At 44.3% G+C, this 19888-nt stretch overlaps 1 protein-coding gene across 1 annotated transcript; it reads right to left on the minus strand.

Annotated features, from left to right (window-relative positions):
- Positions 1–1572: 1572 nt before the first annotated feature.
- RBM44 (RNA binding motif protein 44) lies at positions 1573–19174 on the minus strand. The gene is made up of 14 exons (XM_054570738.1): positions 19099–19174; positions 14217–15820; positions 13874–13932; positions 12564–12740; positions 11939–12122; positions 11824–11846; positions 11605–11689; positions 10165–10282; positions 9297–9422; positions 6892–6974; positions 6712–6782; positions 5701–5986; positions 1833–1978; positions 1573–1696 (listed from the first exon to the last, which is right to left on the minus strand). Exons 1-14 carry the CDS (start codon positions 19172–19174, stop codon positions 1573–1575), a joined length of 3162 nt encoding a protein of 1053 aa, XP_054426713.1.
- Between the last annotated feature and the right edge of the window lie 714 nt (positions 19175–19888).

A 19888-nucleotide genomic window follows, 5' to 3' on the forward strand; every position in this document is an offset into this window, starting at 1 on the left:
CCCACCAGCAAGGCACAGTTTCCAATTTCTCCACATCCTCACCAAGACTTTTTATTTTTTAAAAATAATAACCTGCCTGATGGGCATGAAGTCGAGTATCACTGCAGTTTTGACTGCGTTTCCCTAACAGTTAGTGAGGAGCACATATTCACGCACTCACTGGCCACATATATTATCTTCTTTGGAGAAGAACTTATTTAAATCCTTTGCCCATTTTTAATTGGGTTGTTTTTGTTATGTTGTGGGCATTTCTTTATGGATTCTGGATGTTCACCTGTATCAAGTAGGTGACTCACAAGCATTTTCTCCCAGACTCTGGGCTGCATTTTCACTCTGTTGAAAAGTATTCTTAGATGCACAATTTTGAGGAAGTCAAATTTGTCTTTTCTCTTGTCTGTTTTTATGTCATATCCAAGAAAGCGATGACAGATTCAGAGCTGTGGGGGTGTTTCTTCTGTGTTTTCTTCTAAGGGTTTTATAGTTTTAGCTTTTATGCTTAGGTTTTGATCCATTTTGAATCAGTTTTTGTATACGAGGTCTGGGAAGGGTCCAACTTCCTTTTTTATATACTTTACAAAATTGTTCTTTTAAAGTGATTATGCCAAGGATAACACGCATCCTCCACATCTGCCACGCTATCAACGAGTCCATGTGTGGAGGAGAGTGGACACGGAAGCCCGACTGCTGTCCTTCAAGGACCTACTGGCGAGGCTGGCCCTCGGCCGGTGTCTAGGAACCTGGATCTGCGGAGGCTGCCAGCCAATCCCTAAAGTGGTGAGTGGCTCACCGTGCCAACGCTGCATAAGCAACACAGTTCGTGTTGAACAGCTGCTTTCCTTCTCAGAGCCTGGGACTTTGGTATGTGCCAAGCAGTGGCAACCTATCTGACCAGCCCCCACGAAAACAACGGGCGCTGAATTTCTAATGAGCTTTCCTCGATGGACATTTCCTGGGTGTTTCCCTAACGCATGACTGCAGAAAACAGCACATCCTGTGTGACCCCACAGGGAGAGAATTCTTGGAAGCTTATGCCTGGTTTCCTTCAGACATCACCCTATTAGCCCTTCTCTTTGCTCCCTTCGCTTTGTACCCTTTCGCTGTCTTAAACCGTGGCCATGAGTATAACTATGTACTGAGTGATGAGAGCTCCCCCAGGGAATCACTGAGGCTGGGGGGTGGACTGGGGGCCTCCCCACAGCCACGGAGGGGCGGGGGTGGGGGGTGCCACCTGAGAGGCAGGTCCTGCAGCCTCAGGCAGGCCTCCTGGGGACCAGCGGCCTGCCAGCATCGTGACCGCAACGCCAGGAAGGTCGCTAAGCTAAAACCACCCAGCTCAGTCACTTCTGAATCCTAGTTTGCAAACCAGGAGATGATGAACATTGTTCCAGTTAGTTAATTTTGGGGGTAACTCATTTTGCATTAATGAACTAATATAGTATGTTTTTTTAAATTTTATAATATTTAAAACAATATTCTTTTTATTTGGAAAAATAAAATCAGTATCTTCCATTTTTAGGTAACAATTAAATATAAAAGATATGACTGACTTACCTGTTATTGGTTCTTCCATTCCTAACCAGAAGCAGAGTTTTTCAAAACCGACGAAGTCATTTCCACGATAGTATTAATAGACAGGCCGTTCAGAAAGCCTCTGTGATTTCCTCTCACTGCCTGTAGAGCGTCTACCACACGGTCTCTGTGCAAGAGGAAAACACATGAGCCCCTGTCCTTTCCAAGGCAGGAGTGCATTCCAAGAGTGGCTCAGTTATTGGACCGAACTGCATTTTACACACAACTTTTACCGCCAGTTGAAACAGAACTGGGGGCATCACCTGCTAGCGTCCGGGTGTAATTCGGCAAGTCTCTTCATGATCTTGGTAAAGCTACGCAGGTTCAATGTATTTGGCGGCATCAAACGAATAGGTGCATCAGGTAACAGTTTAGTAGATTCAATCTGTTTACAATTCTTCTTGACACCCTAAATAAGCATTTAAAAGTTTCCTCAAAATCAATAATCATTACATAGAGATAATCCAGCTTACTCAGTTAAAATAAATGTTAGAACTAAAATTATAATAGTAAAATTGCAACAATAATGGTAATAATTACATGCTATGAAATCAAAATTCCTAGGACATTTATTTTGATTTGGGGTTATTTATACCAAGTGTATTTCCTTGAGTTGTGCGCAGGGCCCTGCAGTAAAAAAATGGCAAACACGTCCTCGTACAGCAGTGACCACTTATCTGAAGCTATGTCTAAAGCAGCCTTCCCTAACTGGGATGCCTTATCTGAGCCACAGAACATAGGCCGACTTCGTCAACCTTCCCCCAGAGTGCACACAATCGGCCCCACGCACAGGGAGGGGTTAACCCATCACAGGCGATGGGGGCGCCTCCTGAAGGCTTCAGTCCTTACCCGACCCGACAGAACTGGCATGCACGGAAGTTACAAATATCCTGCATCTCACTAAATATGTAATGCACACACACTACAGACCAAGGACTGCACCACGTGCGTGGGGGGCGGGCGGCAGGGAAAGAAACTAGTAGAAAAACTGAACCCGCTCCATTTATGGATCTTGTAAGCCAAATGAAGAGACAAAATGAAAACAATCAATTAAATTAACCAGGCACGTAGGCTATGAACTGTATGAAACCACTGTAAATCCCATCAAAGTTCAACAAAGAGCGAGCCGAAACTTTAAAAGGCCAGATGAAAAACCAGGACAAGACATAAAATTGGTCACATCAGAATATTACACATTCTACTTATTTGCCAGTCCCTGATCTCCTTCACTAGATTTAAGCTCTACAACTGCAGATTTTGTCTGTTTTGTTCATTGCAGCTTTCCCACCCCGTGCCTAAAAGACTGTACGCAGTTGGCGTGTGGTAACGGTTTAGTAAATAAGTGTTTGGGACACACAAGTTCAAGCGACAGCTGAAACCACAGTGAGGATGCGATTTCCACAAAGAGCCGAATCACTGCCAGCCACGGGGACAGCGACTGTTTCCCGAGCACATTTGCAGAGCCAGGAACCGCTGTCAACTGTGCACAACATGTGCGAGGCAGGGACTATGCCCCCATGCTAAGAAAAGGAGGCTCAGACACCAAGTTTACGTCACTGCTCAATCGTAGAACGAGGAGGGGCAGTGCCAGATTATGAATGTGTTAATGATCACCATTTTGCCTCTTACTGTGGACAGTAAATATTTTCTAAATGAATAAATATCATGAATAAATGTTGAGGATCCAAGAAAAAGACAGGTGACAAGAAACTGCTGGAAAGATAAGAGAACGTGAGTGCGCAGTTTAACAGGCTGGCAAGGAACAGGACCAGCCCTGTCTGCACACTCTAAGGGGACAGGCCCCTCCCCGGCCCAGGGCACACTGTTCACACCACATAACCTCCCTGCTGCCCACCTGCGGCCCCCACGGGCCCGTCGCGTGAAGCAAGAGCGCATCGCCTGAACTGACGGACACCGATGTCGTGAGCCGGGGGGGGGGGGGGGGGGGGGGTCCTGTCTGAAGAACGAGGAACGGAAACGGAGCAAATGCATCGGCAAATGACAGAGGCTTAAACAGAAAAATACTGTGGAGTTAAAATTAAGCAAAATAAAGCCAAATGGAGGACAAGTCACGAGCAGCCAGAGGAAGCCCCCGTGCAGAGGGGAAGAGCGGTGTGTGCTGTGCCGTGGGGGCAAGACACCGTGTCGGCTGCATGACGGGGCGGGGGGCGGGTGGCCGCCAGCTCCCAACCTCCAGTTCAGGCCCCAGGTCACCCAACCCGGCTTCACTTCCTTCTTTCCTTCTGTGGCTCAAGGTCACATACCCGAAAATTCATCTTACACTTGAGTGTCCCTGAATGAACGAGTTTCAAAACAGGCTGATCAAGCCTCGAACAGGCCTGATGGTCAGGGAAAAGGCTGATGGGGTACAGACCAGTAAAAAGGTCACTAGTGGTAATGGAGAAAGTTAAAATTTTGGAGACTAAAATTTGGGGAAGTTTGGCAGGAAAAACATAGGACCAACCGGAATGGTAACTTCAAAAGAACGAACAGCCAAGTGCAAGCCCTGCCGGGACCAGGAAGAGCCGAGCCTGACCGCAGGGAGCGCGCCAGGCCCGCCCGTGGCGGCGCGGCGGGAGGACGGAGAGGGCACACGGAGAAGAGGCCCCTTTGTCTTCTCCAGCAAGTATTTCATTCATCCATTCATTACAAAGGGATCTGCTCGGATCTACAGGTTCAAAATAATTCCAGTAAAAACCAAAGTAGGAGTTTTTTTATTAGATATTAACAAGTGGAATTATGAAATTTATACAGGAATACAAAGAGACTAGAAGAGCCAAAACAATTTTGAAAAAGAACAAAGCTGAGGACTCATTCTACCTGCTTTCCAGCCTTACTGTACAGCTACCATCAAGATAGCGCCGTCCTGGAGGGGGGACAAAAAACCAGATCGAGGGCAGGCGACAGACAGCCTAGAAAGAGACCCACACAGATCGGGTCAGTTGATTTTTGACAGAGGTGCAGAGATAACTCAGTGGAGATGGGTTTTTCTAACAATGAGGCTGGAACAATTCCGTATGTAAAACAAAACGAGCACAAAGGAAAAAATGACCTCAAGTCACACACAAAAAGGTACTCACACCTTTGTGATCATGGGCTTCTTATTAGAGCGAGCACTAGAAGGACAAGATAAAAAGAACTGATAAACACCACTTCCTCAGAATTAAAAACTCCTGCTCTGATAAGGATACTGTTAAACGAATGAAAAGAGAAAGTACAGGCTAGGAAAAATGTTTGTAAATCACATGTCCACCTTACAAAGAATTTATGTTCAGAATAGAAAAAAAAATCTTAAAACTCAGTAACAAACAACCCAATACAAACGGTCAAAACAAGAACAGGAATGAACTGCTGATACATACACGGCGAAGTGATCTCAAATGCATCCAGGCAGTGAAAGAAGCCAGAATAATAAGGCTACTTACCGTTACATTTATGTGATATGACAGAAAAGGCAGAAACAGAAGAACAGGGAGTAGAGCAGAACATGAGAGAATGTTCTGGAATGGACGACTTTGTATCTTTACAAGTGGTTACATGTCCATAAGCATTTGTGTAAACAGGTATAAACCAAAAAAAGTGTATTTTATGTAAAATTTAAAAAAAATTGGCAGAGTGCCTATGGGACAGCCAGGCATTTTGCCCAAGTCAGATGAAAGAGGAAAATAAAGAAACCAAGACATCAGATATAAATTGCTTGTTGGGGAGGGAGAAGAGCGAGTGCAGGCACTGCACCCCACCCCCGCCCCTCACGGAGTCTAAAGAGGAGGGCCACACAGCAAACTGCTCCCGCCTTACGGTTTTAACAAGAATGCGAAGAGGGAACTGTGATAAAAAGGAGGAAGGAGCTCGGTCGGCAGAGAGAGGGAGGCTGCAAAGCGCTGGCAAAGAGCCCAGTTAGAGAGACACACATGTCCCTGCAGCAGGGTCCACAAGGGCCCACGGCTTCCCTCCGGGGAACCAGGGTGTACAGGAGCAGGTCAGGGCGGACCCACGGCGCCACGCCACGGAGGTGACCGCGCTCGTTCCCACCGCGCGATCTCTGACTGCAGTGTCATTTGCACTGCAAAGCCACTCACGGCGACGTGGCGCACACGGAGACCAGCTAAGGGGACAAGCAAGGAAACCAACCTGGTCGAAATGGAAAAACTCACTGTCTTCCTCAGATCCCTGCTGCCGTGGCCTAGTTCTGGGCACTCTAGAAATACAGGAAGCTGAGTCCATTTCTTTGTTGGTGTTTTTCTCCAAATTATTCAAACTAACTCTCCTTCCATTTTTGGAGGAAAGTGGTGATGGACATTCTGCAGGACTTTTAACGAGTCGCATGTTTACGGATTTGCCGTTTACTTCTACCCCGTTCATTTCTTTCACAGCTGACTTTGCATCATTGTTTTTTTTAAAAGCAAGAGATGCATATCTAGAATATAAAAGCAGAAAAAAGCATGTGATCTTATCAAACATCTATTTTTAATAAACTTCAACCCTAACTACAAAGAGGGTCCTTAATTGGTAGAGATTTAATGTGTGACATAAACAGCTATCATTTTTAGTGATAAAACAGTAAAGGTATTTTCCCTGAACTCTTGCCGTATTGATACTTTTGAATGTTCTTACAATGTCAAAAACCAGAAACTAGGAGCAGTCAAATGACTGTATGTAGTTGACAGAGCTAACGACCTAAAAATACAGCATAAGAGCATCGGCTGCCGCAAGGCAATGATGACAAAAACAGCAGCAGCGCAGTTTTCGGAGCGCCCGCTCCAGCCAGGCCGCCCCCCGCCCCCCTGCTCGCACAGCTGGCGGCATTTCAGGGCGGCGATGTGGAGGCACAGGGGGGTTATCCTTGCTTTACAAAGAGCCTGAGGTGCGGAAGATCAAATTTTATTCAGCAAATGGACTCAGCAAGCAGCAGCAGAGCCGGGGATGGAACCCAAGCCACGCAGCTGAGGAACCCACTCTCCTAATGACCCCGCCCGGCATGGCCGCCTGCCCGTGGCATGCGACCGTGTCCCTCCGCTGGGCAGGGTCAGCTCTCCTGGAGTGGCCCTGGCCTCCTCGCCGCCTGGCTAGTGCCTGGTACAGGGGCCCTGGCACACGGCGGACACCCGGGACGGGTGCGCTTGCTGAATTGGGAACACAAACCTGTAATCAGAAGAATCAGAAATTGCAATGTCAGAAACGTGGTATTTCTGGAAATGATACCTTAAATCAGCCTAGAAGAGGAGAAATAAGAGTTTGTGAAGGATAGAAAACAACAACAAATAAAATATACATGCCTTAAGAGATCTAAAAATGAAGTTCAAAAAACCACCCCTGGCATACCTCAGACACTGAGGGGCAGAGACCACCGACATGAACCAGGTGGCTTCTCTCTCTTTGTAAGGGTTCAGCATTCTTGGTTTCTGCTATAAAAAAACACAACATACAACAAAAGACAGCTATTATTACACTGGTATTTTTTAAAAATGTGAAAATTGTTAAGTGTTTTTATTATTATAAAGATTACAAAGTCATTAGCAGATACCAGCACTACACTGAAGACCAAGAGCCTGGAGTACAGTTTTAAGATTTTTGGGCCTTAAAAATACCATCCTAAAAAATAAAGAGGTTGGCCCTGGCTGGTGTGGCTCAGTGGCCTGCGAACCACAGGGTCGTCTGTTCCGATTCCCAGTCAGGGCGCAGGCCTGGGTTGCCCGCCAGGTCCCCAGTGGGGGATGTGCGAGAGGCAACCACACATCGTTTCTCTCCCTCTTTCTCCCTCCCTGCCCCTCTCTCTAGAAAAATAGATCAGTAACATCGAAACAGAGCAATCAATGACATAACCAAGACAGTGCCTTCCACTTGTCTCCAGTTAGAGCAGCTCCGAGACGCCGAAGGCACGCAGCACCCTAACCCACCACTACAGCTGGCGAGGGCTCTTTACATACACGCCTTTGCTGGGGAAAAGCACAACGAGAAACCCTTTCCATCGGAGAACCATCAACAGCAGGTGTGTGGTAATGGCACAGAAGAATGGGCGGGGGGTGGGGGGAGAACTTGATTCAGACTATTTTGGAAACCACAATACCAGGACTATTGATACATTTTTTCTTGTTTGACAAAATTTCAGGAGTCTTAGACTCCATTTTCAGTCTGTATACTTAAGAGAATCTCGTCTGAAATAAAAAAGGAAGTCACTGAAGTGAGATTCCTTCAAGTTACTACCAAACCCTGTAGTGGACACATGGAGGGGTCACAGTATTTGTTGAATGAATTCCTAAAGCAGCTTTTATCTGTATCTTTTAGAGCTCGTATGTAACACGGGACAGTGACAAATTGTACTTTATTGCACAGTAACAGCAGTCTGCCACGCGCCGAGCGCTTCCCACATCCCGGGCAGCATGCCGAGCGGTCTGTGCGCCTCATCCCACGCAACGCTCACAGCCACCCTGTCAGCTGCAGGGGCTGCTGTTCCCATTTTCTAGATGAGGGCCCTGAGATCTTAGGAGTTTAGACCACAAATCTAGTCAGCGGCAGTGCTGAAAAATTCAGGTAGAATCCTCCATTCTAGGCAGTAATACCTCACTTTCTTCATTAACTTACTTAACTTGCTAATTTCTTTGGTTTACAGTGTGCTGCATAGAGAAGTCTCACAGGAGGGCGAGAAGGGAGCAAGGAAGCACAGCACCGCAGGAAAGCAAGTAAGAACCGGGCCGCGCGCCGGCTGCCCATCGCCTCCCCTGTCCGCGCGTAGCACAAGGAGTCTACTGAACGCCGCACGGGCGAGCGCGGTGCCTGGCGCTCAGGACAGGCGGAGATCAAAGCACAAAAAACGTCCCTGGCCTCACTGGCTGTGTGTGAGTGTGAGATGGCAGCCAGTGTGCCAAGTAAGAGCGACACACAGTACATAGTGAGTGATATGGAGAAAAATGCAAGGAAAAAAGGACTTCCAATGATATTAGATGTCATGCCATTTATTTTGAACGGCTTATATGCATTAAGAATGGTAAAGGATATTAACAGCAGTCACTGTAGGTTGGAGGCACATCGGGTAATTTTAATTCTTATACTTTTATATTTTATTTAAAAGCATTAATAAACATTACTTATACAAGTAGGAAAAATAAAACCATTGTTATGGAGAGTAAAATAAAAACCCACCAAAGCACAAAGGAAAGAACAGAGAAGGAGCGTATCATTAGAAACGGTAGAAGAGCAACGATTACAGCACTAAAGGAAGTTCCAACCATTACAAGCAATTAAGGATCAGCTGAAGGTGAAAACATTCCGGAAACAGACTATCACAGCGAGGGAAAGCAAACAGGTTCCATCTCTCACGCCACGGAGACGGGCAGCCCTGCTGGTCTGACGGGAAATGGGGCGTGCGCGCCGCTCCCCACACACCCAGGGCCGGGGGGCCCCCCGGGGGAGGGGGCGCGCGCAGGGAAAGGGGACCCTGAGGTAGGCCGAGTGGGTGGGGCGAGGGTGCTGGGCCTCGGCCTCCTGACTAAATCTTGGATTTAAGCTTTTAGCAGACAGCTTTCTGAAAGACAAACATCTTACACTGATTCACTCTTTTAAAAAACTGAACTCCAAATGGCTAATTTTCTCATTTTCTATACTTAAAAGAGCCACAAAGAGGAATAAAACAGTAAAATGGCTTAGTCTCCCCAATAACATACAAAACAGAAAGCACTAGTTTAAGAGCGAGCCAGGGCAGGGTTTCTCAGGAAACCGTAGGAACCAACCCGGCGACTCCGGAGCCCGCCGGCCGCGCTCTGTCCGCCGCCCTTCATTCCCTGGGCCGCCGCCTCCTGCCAGGCTCTCTTCGGCATCGAACCAGTCTTCACTTACCTCTCGGCGACTTTGGTACCCTGAGAAATTGAACACAAACAGCTAGGAATGACGTATGTTTACCCCACGAAAAGTTACCGAGAAAGCTTCTCAGCATGATCGGCATAATGACAATTACTAACTGCATGTATAAATCGCAAAGTAAATATTAGCAAAACAGGAGCACCAACTACAGCCCCCCACCCCCCAGGGGGCTTCAGCAGCCTCCGAGTAACAGGGCGCTTCAGCCCGGGGGGTCTGCTTTCGTCTTCCTTTCATGAATGCCGGCTCCTAGCCTCACGTTTCTGAGTTTTAAGGCTTCCACTGTTGGAGAGACCTGCACTCCCTCTCTACACAGACTAACAGTAAACATCTTTCGAAGGGATTGAGAGGCACTGTGGCTCGTTATTTCTTTAAAGGTTGCATTTGTGAATCTTTTTGGAATGATCATAATCTTGTCTCACATCTCTCTTCACGGGGGACAAAATAAAAAATATCATACACACAAGTTACAGAGATATGGGTTGGACAGAAGAATTTTCAGATTAGAAAACATGAACCAGAAGAATCAATGTCTGTGTTCTTAACTGGCACTGTCAGATACAGTATTAGGTCACCTTAAAGATGTCAAGTACAGGTAAAAAGAACCTCTTTACCATTCATAATCAGAATGATGCCATTCAATGAAGAATATTTACTTTGATTTAATGAACGGGCACTGGAGATATTTTAAACCTTACTGCCTTCCGGCTGTGACACCAGACAATGCATTTGTACACTGACCTTTGTCATCCAGTTTCAGTTGACTGAAGCGTCCATCTATATCACCGCTTTTTAAACCGTCTTCCTTGGGTGACGTAGCACCTTGATTAGGACGACTACTGTCAGACGACGAGGACACCTGAGGATGAAAGCAATGAAGACGACGGCGGTGAGTAAGACCCGCTGCCACGCTGCTCCTCCCGGGCGGCGGCGTCCTCACTGGCATCAGCCGCACAGGGAGGCTCCTGGAGCAGGGCCAGGCTCCACGTCACAGGAGAGCGAACGGCACTGAGGCGCCCGCTGCGTTGTCCGTCACGCAGACAATGCGAGCCGGGGCTTGAGTGAGCCCAGCCTGGGTGGTGACCAGGTGCCAGCGCGCAGCACCGCCATTCAGCCAAGCTGGGTGCACGCACTAGAAGTAAGTAGTTCAGATGATTTCTGGAAGTACACATGTTAAGTATTTTTCATTTTAACATTTGACAGTCACACAGTTATTGTGGCTCATGCATACCTGATATTTATGAGAATATTACTTTCCCAAATAGCAAATAAGCTACTCTTTACACTAAGTTTATTTAAAAAGGAGATTGTTTAAAGAATGCAAAACAAGGAATAACATTATAGGTAATATATGGTTATGGAAAACTGTGAAGACAGTATGTAACTAAAATTTATACATACTACATTCCACTGGCTTTCATGCATAACCTGTTAATTTAATGACACAGGTATTGAAATATAATCGTAACTTAAAATACTGTCTTATAGCCAAAGCTTAGATAGTATAAATTATGTATATCTGCATCTCAGTTTTAAAAATAATTTATTGTTCTTCCCCAAATAAGCAGGTTATACAATTGCTACCATCACAGTGATGAATCACAACCTCTCTAGAACACGATATACCACTAACTGAACAAGTTGTTTAAACATATCACATTAGAAATTTGAGGATATCAGCATCTGTTTTTAGATCTGTTAATTCTTCGTGCATAATGGAGCTGAGTAGAACGCAATAAATAAATTGCTGAAGTAATTTGCTTTTAATCATTTGTTAATATAAAGGAATATAAAGCCATAAAGTATTTCACTTTTGGCTTTGCAATGCATCTTGTAACATAAGACTATACAAATAATACCACCTCAGAGTTAAAACTAAAGTCAGAGAGTAGAAATAAATACCACCTGTCCTACCCCACTGCCTCACTTGATAATGAAATATAACTTATGACTCTGTACCACTTCACAATCTGTAGGGTGACACACACTTCTCTGAGACCACAAGAGGTCAAGAAAGCCGACAGTCCTTCCGACCAGTTGCGCCCCTCAAGTAGCGGTGTACTAAGTAAGCCAGCTGCATGCAAAGGAGGACGTGAGGGCTTCTGCAAATTACAGTTTACTTTGTTTAAGCCGAAAAATTAAGCCAAAGATTGATACTGATGAACTACTTAAAAAACTCACTTGAGAGAGGGTCTTCTTTAGGCTTGAAAAAACATCAACATCACAGACACTTTGATTATCTAGTTCAGAATCCACTCCTGAAAAACTAAACAGATAAACATTTCACTAAAGAATGTGTCAATGTTCTAAGTAAGGACCAAACCAGAAAATTTAAAATTAACTAAATTAAGCCATTTTTAAGGTCAAATTAATTCTAAATTAGGTGAAACCATAACTTACACATGTGATTCTTGTTTCATTAGCTAGAAAGACAGAAAAAGGAAAAAAATCTTTTAGTTTAAAATATTTTATCTAAATAAAGTAAAAATTTTACTCCTGAAACATACATACATACCCTGGAAGCAAAAGTAGAGAAAGCAGATAGTAACTTCGATTCTACTGCCAAGGGGGGCAGCTCTCCCAGGGGTACGCCCTTGTTTATTTTCTCTTTCAAACTCACATATTTAACTTTTAAGTCTCCCAAAACAGATAGTAGTGCTGATCCTAAGTCCTTCTTCATGGAGTTAGTTGATAAATTCCTGTTTAAAAGTTCACAAAACTGATTTAAGCTGAAGTCATCCACTTAACACTAGTATTACATACTTAGTTCTTTCAGATCTTTAAATTTTCTTTTAAATATTTAGGGAAAGAAGATGAACTACAGAAAACACGTTTTTCTAGAAGCAGTACCAGCGACCCCCAGTATACAAAGCCAGAGAGAATGGGATGGAATGTCACGTGAAACCCTGCAACCGACTTCGTCCGCACTCGGATCTTAGAGGAAACATCGAATCTATCTTTTGACTGGATTCATCATCCCAACACACACTGTTCTCTCTCCATGAAATTCTAATGTATTACTTCTTAAAAATCTAGTTACAATCTGGATTTTGCCCTTCAAAAATGAAAATTAAAGAAATTTCTAGAACTTAAAACGAGTAATACTCCTAAGAGCACGCAGACCTAAAAGGAACACTCACCTGCCCACCCCTCCCCTGTCCCCCAGCACAAGTCTGTAGATGTCACCGCAGTGGCGATGACACATCTGGTAGTGCGCGTCCAGAAGCTGCAGCTCCGCTCTGAGGGCTCTCTGCGCCGCCCTCCGGCAGCACTCCGGCGGCGAGCTCTCCCCCGCCCGCGCGGGAAGCTGGGGCTCCCTGTACGAGGAGAAGATACGCCAGGTGAGGCGCAAACACTTCCGTGTTGATGGCGCGCCTCCGGAAACACACGTTACGTTTCTCACACCTCCTTGTCAAGTCTGAATCGCTCTCTCCTGAACGTGAAGGGCCACAGGAGCACGTTACAGTCACCGAAACAAGCATGTTAAGAGTCAAAGCTAAGATATGCCTTTCAGACCTCAAGGAAGTAAACCGTCCTCGAATTCCTACTTTTTATGAAGAAGGGATTCCAAGTAAACTACTGACTTTATCCAGAATTGGTAGGTTTTCAACCTAAATCAAGCTCTGGCCAACGTTTTTTAAAGTTATGAGCATTCTGGATAGGAACTGTTCTTAAATATGTTGGGTTTTTTAAAAACGGAAAATAGACATAAGACATTTTTCTTAATAATTAAGGCTCATTTTTATAAGCAAATATTTTGCTGTGTCATTTTATTAAAAAGCCCCAAATCTCTACATTTTCTGAATGTTAACAGTTCTTGCTAGCAGCTTCCACTGCTGGTTGTTCTCAATACTCCTGTGTCAGGAAACCAACCCTTTTAACTTCATAGGACTGAACACCGAATTAACCTCAGAAGAATGAAGGAAAAAAGTACATGACGGAAGAGCACGGAAACTAACGTGGCTTCTCAGAAACGTCCCCTTTTTACCCCCCCCCCCTTACTCACTCTCCTTTGTGTTGTGAATTATAAGGATATCTAATAAACGCCAAGTAAATTACACAATAAATTAAAATCAAGATTAAAGTATCCCAGGGAAAGTAGCTATTTACATCTTCATATATATGACATTTCCCAAAAGTACTATTTTGTTTTGGTCTACAGGGGATCAAATGAAAGAAAATTGAGTAACTAAACCACTACGGATTTGGGTTAAATAAAGATGCCATGAGTTTCTAAAGCAATTATTGGGACTGAAATTTCAATTAAGTGAAAAAGCTTTAACATTCTATACTGGCCTAATACTTTTTGATTTAAAGGCAAATGGCTGAAGCAGATGCTCTCTTAGGGTTCCTTTAGGCTACATTCCATGTGGTTAAGTACCCTACAAAACGCAAATTACTATCCTGATTCCCCCCCAAGTGTATCTGCAAGTTTATGCATCTAACTTACCTTTCGGGATGTTTCGTCAGGTCTGCAATAGCAAGTGTTTTCCTTAGTTCCAGGGAATCCTGCAAACGTGATTAAAATCTGATTAGAAATACATGACAAACATCACATGTTGAATCTGGCTTCCAAACTGGTGGAACACAGCAGCTGATTACTTGTGGACTTGGTGGCAATAGCAGCCACCAGAAAAGGGCTGGGCTGGCAGCAAGCTATTCGCCTTTTCCCTCTGCTTCGCATTTGCTCACAAATGTCTCGGGAAGCCCCCGCTAAAATTCTATTTACAGTGGTATACACTGCCTCTTTATAAAGTCAAATAAAATTCTGTTATTAATCATATTGGTTTTACCTTACTTAGAAAGTTTCCATTAGGTTTTAAACTGTCGACCGAGGAGGATTTTCCCCGAGATCCTTTTGACACAGCTGTCTGAGTATCTTCAACATCGCGACAGTATGACAAGTCTGTGTTGCAAGCCACACTTCTCTGTTTCCCCCTTTGACATTCACCAGGGCGTTTTTTATTCATCATTGTGATCTCTGTGTTACTGGACGTAGACACCAGGGAAGACCTTGCGCTAGTCGCTCGGCTCGTTGTGAAACAAGCCCTGAAATCGGAGCTAACGTCCACTGTCTGGTTAACTGTGACTGTGCACTTGGCAGCCACTGTCGCAGATTCGGGACGTGTTCCTTCCATGCTGTGAGGGAACATCTGATGTGCGGCACTGCCGCTAGCAACTTTTAGGGAGCTATCTTCTTTTATTGCCTGATTATCTTTGACTCCAGTCCTTGGCGGAGTAATGGAAATATCTAGGGCTGAGGTAGGGGTGTTCGGCAGGCTTTTATGAAGCGAATGTTCACAGGCAGAAAGCACTGACTCATCACAAACACAAGGAGAGGAAGCCTGACTCTCTTTACAGTGTTGTAGTAAGGCTTCTAAAGCTTTGTCCTGTGGTAATGTGCTAGGATTTTCAAGGTGTTGCAAAGTTTTGTTCTCAACAGTTTTATTTCCACAAAAATCTTTAGCTTCACTTACTTCAGGTTTAATTTTGCCAGTGTAAGTTTCAGTTTTTAATGCTTGTTGAGGGTTTAAGAAACTACTGTTAGATTGAGATTCCCAGTTTTTAGGAGGACTTTTCCCCAGCACAGTTTCATCGAATGCAGTATGGTACATTAAACTAGTCTCCTGTTCCTCACACCTTTCATGCTTTGGTGTGTGACACTGCCTTAGCGTAACAGAATTCTGAAATGGGGAGATGTAAGGTGAATCTCCCTGTCCATAACCATCAACTGAATCTAAAGAGATGCTAGAACTACTTTCCAATTTAATATGGTGAACTTCTGGGCTACCGGAACATTGAACTTCATAACTTGAATTTCTTAATCTAACCACCTCCAGATTCGATGTATGTGATGCTTTTGCTCGGTCGAGAGAGAAATGGTCGCTCAGATATTCATGTTCCTCCTCACTGTGATATTCCTGCTGCGAGTCTTCGTCTGTATCATGCTTCTGCACATCCTCAGTAGTTTCTTTATAATCGTCACCTGAAATCTTGTAGCTTCTTTCTAAGCCAATAATCTTATCATGTTCCAAAATATCAAAAAATACCTCCTCTCTTTTCCGCATTTCAGAAGCTAATTCTGAATTTAAAAGAACAGGACTTTCATTCTTTAGTTTTGACTCTGAATAATGGATAAAGTATGTTTCATTCAAGAAAACATAGTCGTTACTGTCTTCAAACACCCTTGACTGAGAGCGAGTACTCTCTCTGTCAGGATCTGGGCTTGTAGTAAAAGATGGCTCCAGTAAATCTGTTTCGTCAGTACTGCTGATTTCTTTGCCATTAGCAATTTGTTGTGCCAGGGAGTCCCAGTCGTCACCATGAAAAGTCAATTTGGCTTCATTACGACCATTGGAAGATGACAAGTTTCCTTTCTTAGCATTAGAAGGCTCATCTGATTTAAAAAAAGAAAGGATAAAATGTTAACAGCAGGGACATTACAGAATCTAAAAGGTAAAAGAGAACTGAGACGCAATCTGGTCCAAGTCCTTCCCAATGCAGAAGTACTTGTACGTTATCCATGGAACATCTCTTGTGGTTCCGTGAATGACTCAACTGTCTCCCTCAAAATTCCTATGTTGAAGCCTGAACCCCCAATGTGACAGTAACTGGAGATGGGGCCTCTGAGGGGTAGTCAGGGCTGGATGAGGTCACGGGGATGGGTTCCTCCGGAGGGGTCAGTGACAGAGAGCTGGCGCCCCCTCCCTCTTTCTACCGTGTGAGGAGGACACTGCGGGAAGGTGGCCATCTGCTGGCCAGGAGGAGAGCCCCTACCCAAACCTGGCCAGAGACACTCGGATTCGGACTTCCAGTCTCTTGAACTCTGGAAAAACAGGGTCTATTGTTTAGGCCAGGAGGTCTGTTTTTGTTATGGTGGCCCCAGGCGAGAGCAGCCAGGATTCTTCCTGAGCTCCTGCAGCGGCAAGGAGCGCCGGGTGCCTGCTGGCTCCAGCGGCAGGCCCGGCGGAGGCAGCCACGGCCTGGGCGGTGCACCCGAACACTGGCGGCCTGTGTGAGGCTCGCAAGCAAGAAAAGCAGGCACAAATGCCACATGGGCATCGAACGCTGGCAGAGCTGCGCTGATGAGCAGGCAAATGCGCGAGAAGAAAGGAGAAGACAATTTCAGAGTAAACTTTGTTTAAAAAATGTTATGAGACCCACCAGTTGACTTAGGCAAATCAAAGAGCACCTATAAAGTTAGCTGTGTGAAAGAACCTGGCATTTTCAGGACACTGTGGGCCCCTTTGTCCGGAGTGAAACAGCTTTATGGGAATGATCAAAGCCGTGAACAGAGAAAAGGCCTTTCATGATGTGCTAGGGAGTCAGGCTCTTATTCTGAGGCTCCACGGACTAGGCAGCCACATGATGGAACTGGGCTTAGATGCCTTGAGCAGCCTAAGAATGAAGGCATGAAGCGGGGCTGGAGGTGGAGAGACCAAGAGTGCAGATGCGGGACCGAGGGAGGCCCTGGTTTACAGGCCCCACAACTGACAAGGCTTGGTGGCTGATTAGGAATGGCAGATCCCGGAGGCACAGATCAGCAGCTATGTCTGAAAGCCACTAATATTTGTAAATTCATATAAATATATTACATACCATATATATTTTTAACACACACATTCCCCCCCACCCCCACCCCAAGACCACAGTCAGAAACAAGTTTCATATCAAGATCCAGCAGACAGGCATGGTCCAGGTAGCTCAGTTGGTGAGAGTGTCATCCTAATAGGCCAAAGTTGTAGGTTCGATCCTCAGTCACGGCACATATAAGAATCAACCAATGAATGCATAAATAAGTGCAACAACAAATCGATGCTTCTCTCTCTAAAATAAGTAAAGATCCAGTAAACAATACATATGTGTGTGAATAAGTGAAACAAATTTTACAAGACTAACTACTCCAACTATGTCCACGGTATTCTGGTATTTTCTGGTCTATTTCATTTTGTTAAAGAAAAGTTGATTGCAATAGGTGAAACTGGTTTCATGACTCACCGACTGGCTACCGCCTGCTGAAACACTGCTCTAACCTAGTGAGGAGGTTTACAACCTGCTGTGACCGATGGGTGGGAATACCTGGAGCTAGAGAACAGGGGCTTCTTGAAGAAGAGCTGATTTAGAAGACAAAGGGGAAGAGCAAAGGGGGAAGGATAGAGGAGAACGAGTCATTTTCAGGCCTGTGGAGTTTGAGGTTAGCAATAAATCACCCGGATTCAAACGTCTAATACAGCAATTTTCAACCAGTGCGCCGCAAGAATTTTTAGAACATGAAATACCTGTGTAGTCAGGGGCACTGACCTCCTTTCCCTTAAATTTTCAAATAAAAAAAATGACAACAGCCAACACAGTATTAAACTGTCTTGAACCATAAATCACGTAATAGAGTTGCATCTTATTGGTCACATCTCAAAATAAGGTTGTGTCTGATTGGTTAATTCTTGGTACCAGAAATCCTCATATGTGTGTATAGGTACCTGAATTTTTAAAGACACTTTGGAACACAAAGGTTAGGTAATTACTATTATTATGATTGTGTAAATCAATAAAAATTGTACCTATATTTTGTTAGCTTGACAAAAATACTTTTTTTTTTTTTTCTTGGTGTACTGCAACATTTTAGTAATTAGTTTGTGTGCTGTGCCATGGGATGAACAAGGTTGACAATAGCTGGTCTAATAAGCTGTTATAAATATGGGGTTGGAGCTATGGGGTTGAAACATTAGCTTCAATTATAAACTCATGGGTAGACTATTTTCTTAGAGGTTTATGTAAGTGTTCACTTTACATTCTGGATACTAATTCTTTATTTTTCTTATTTATAATAAAGTGACTTTTTCCTAGTTTACTGCTTGTCATACTAGGGTTTTTTGTACTAGTTTATTGCTTATCATACTAGGGTTTTTTGTACTAATCTAGGGTTTTAAGGTTATTCAGGTAAATGGATCAGTGTTCCTTCTCCGATTTCTAGGTTTTGTCTCTGGCCTTTCCCATCACGTGATTACGCATTGTTCTTCTACAGCTTATTCTGTGTATGTGCCACGCAGCCTTTCTACACTATGTGGGTTTTTTCCCCTCCCCAGTGTAAGGCAGGAATCTAGCTTATTTACCCCCAAAAATGTATGGTTAATTATATTAATTCCATTTACTGAATAATCCATTACCTTCCTTCTGACTTAAAATAGCATTAAATTTTTTTTCTAAAGCCGTCTTAATAGTTAAAACCACACTTGCTCATAAGCACACAAATTTTAGTCATCTTGCTTTTTCTGCTCTTGTTATCTCTTACCTTTTTCTTCTACCATTACTACAGAAAAAGAAATTTCGGATTTGTGTGAAGACAAATTTACATTCAACTTGGGCACAGAGGTCAGCCTGCCTCTTTCCACTTAAGACTGCAGCTACCAGCAGTTCCCACAGGCGCGGCTGGACAGAGGCGCTCTCTCCCGGCGCCTTTTCTTCCCGAAATCTTCCATCCCTGAGGGTTCCTGTGCAGGCTGCCCATGTTCACCCAAAGCCACCTGAGTGAGCCTGCCAAGCCCCAACTTGCCGAATCTTACTACAGTACTGGGAGGAGAGCTTAAAAAGCAGCAGCACTGGAGGGAGAACTGTCTAGTCCAGTTACATTCGGCACCTCTCTCCTCCCAGAGTAAAGCCGCAGGCCCGCCCCCTTACCTGTCTGGGTGTTCCCCCCAGTACGGTGGCCGCCTTCATCGGAAGCTGCTATCTCCCCCGCCGCAGTGGCCTGCATCTCTCAAGGATGTACACTCTAGAAGAGGCACAAATATTGACCTATTATAATATTCAGAAGTACATTAAAACATTAGAAAAATAAGAATTTGACAAAGTGGTCATTGCAAAGATTCTAAATGAAGGCTAATAAACAAAACTAGTAAAAGACTGGAATAACTTTTATAAGCATGAATTGACAACTACATACGAATATACTATAGTATTTGAACACCCAAAACATATCCTTTTGAAATTTCCAAGGAACATTAGAGAAAAAAAAATGTATTCAGCCACCAAAAAATTATACTCCAAAAAAAATGTTTCCAAAACAAACTATAGACTTATTAAAAGCCAATGACATGGTATATTCATTCATATAACCTTTCAGCGATGGAAAGGAACCTACTGCTGATGCACGTAACCTTGTCGGTTCATCTCAGAAACAGAAAGCCAGGCAAGAGACGACATTATTTTATGATTCCATGTAAATGAATGTGCAGACAAAGCCCACTTACAGAGACAGAAAGTGGGTGAGCGGCTGCCCAGGGCAGGGTACGGGAAGGGATAACTATAAAGGGGCACAGGAGAGCTCACTGGCGGCATTAACATGTTCTAAACATCTGAAGCGATGGCTGCACCACTTGATAAAGTTCCTAAAATTAAACTATATCTAATAAAGGTGTTTAATAAATCCAAGACAATGGCTCTCTGAGCCCAGCTGCCACACAAGCAA

Source organism: Pteronotus mesoamericanus, unplaced genomic scaffold (assembly GCF_021234165.1).
Source record: "Pteronotus mesoamericanus isolate MK-2021 breed Mesoamerican mustached bat unplaced genomic scaffold, CSHL_Meso_final contig_1018, whole genome shotgun sequence".
NCBI classification, from domain to species: domain Eukaryota; kingdom Metazoa; phylum Chordata; class Mammalia; order Chiroptera; family Mormoopidae; genus Pteronotus; species Pteronotus mesoamericanus.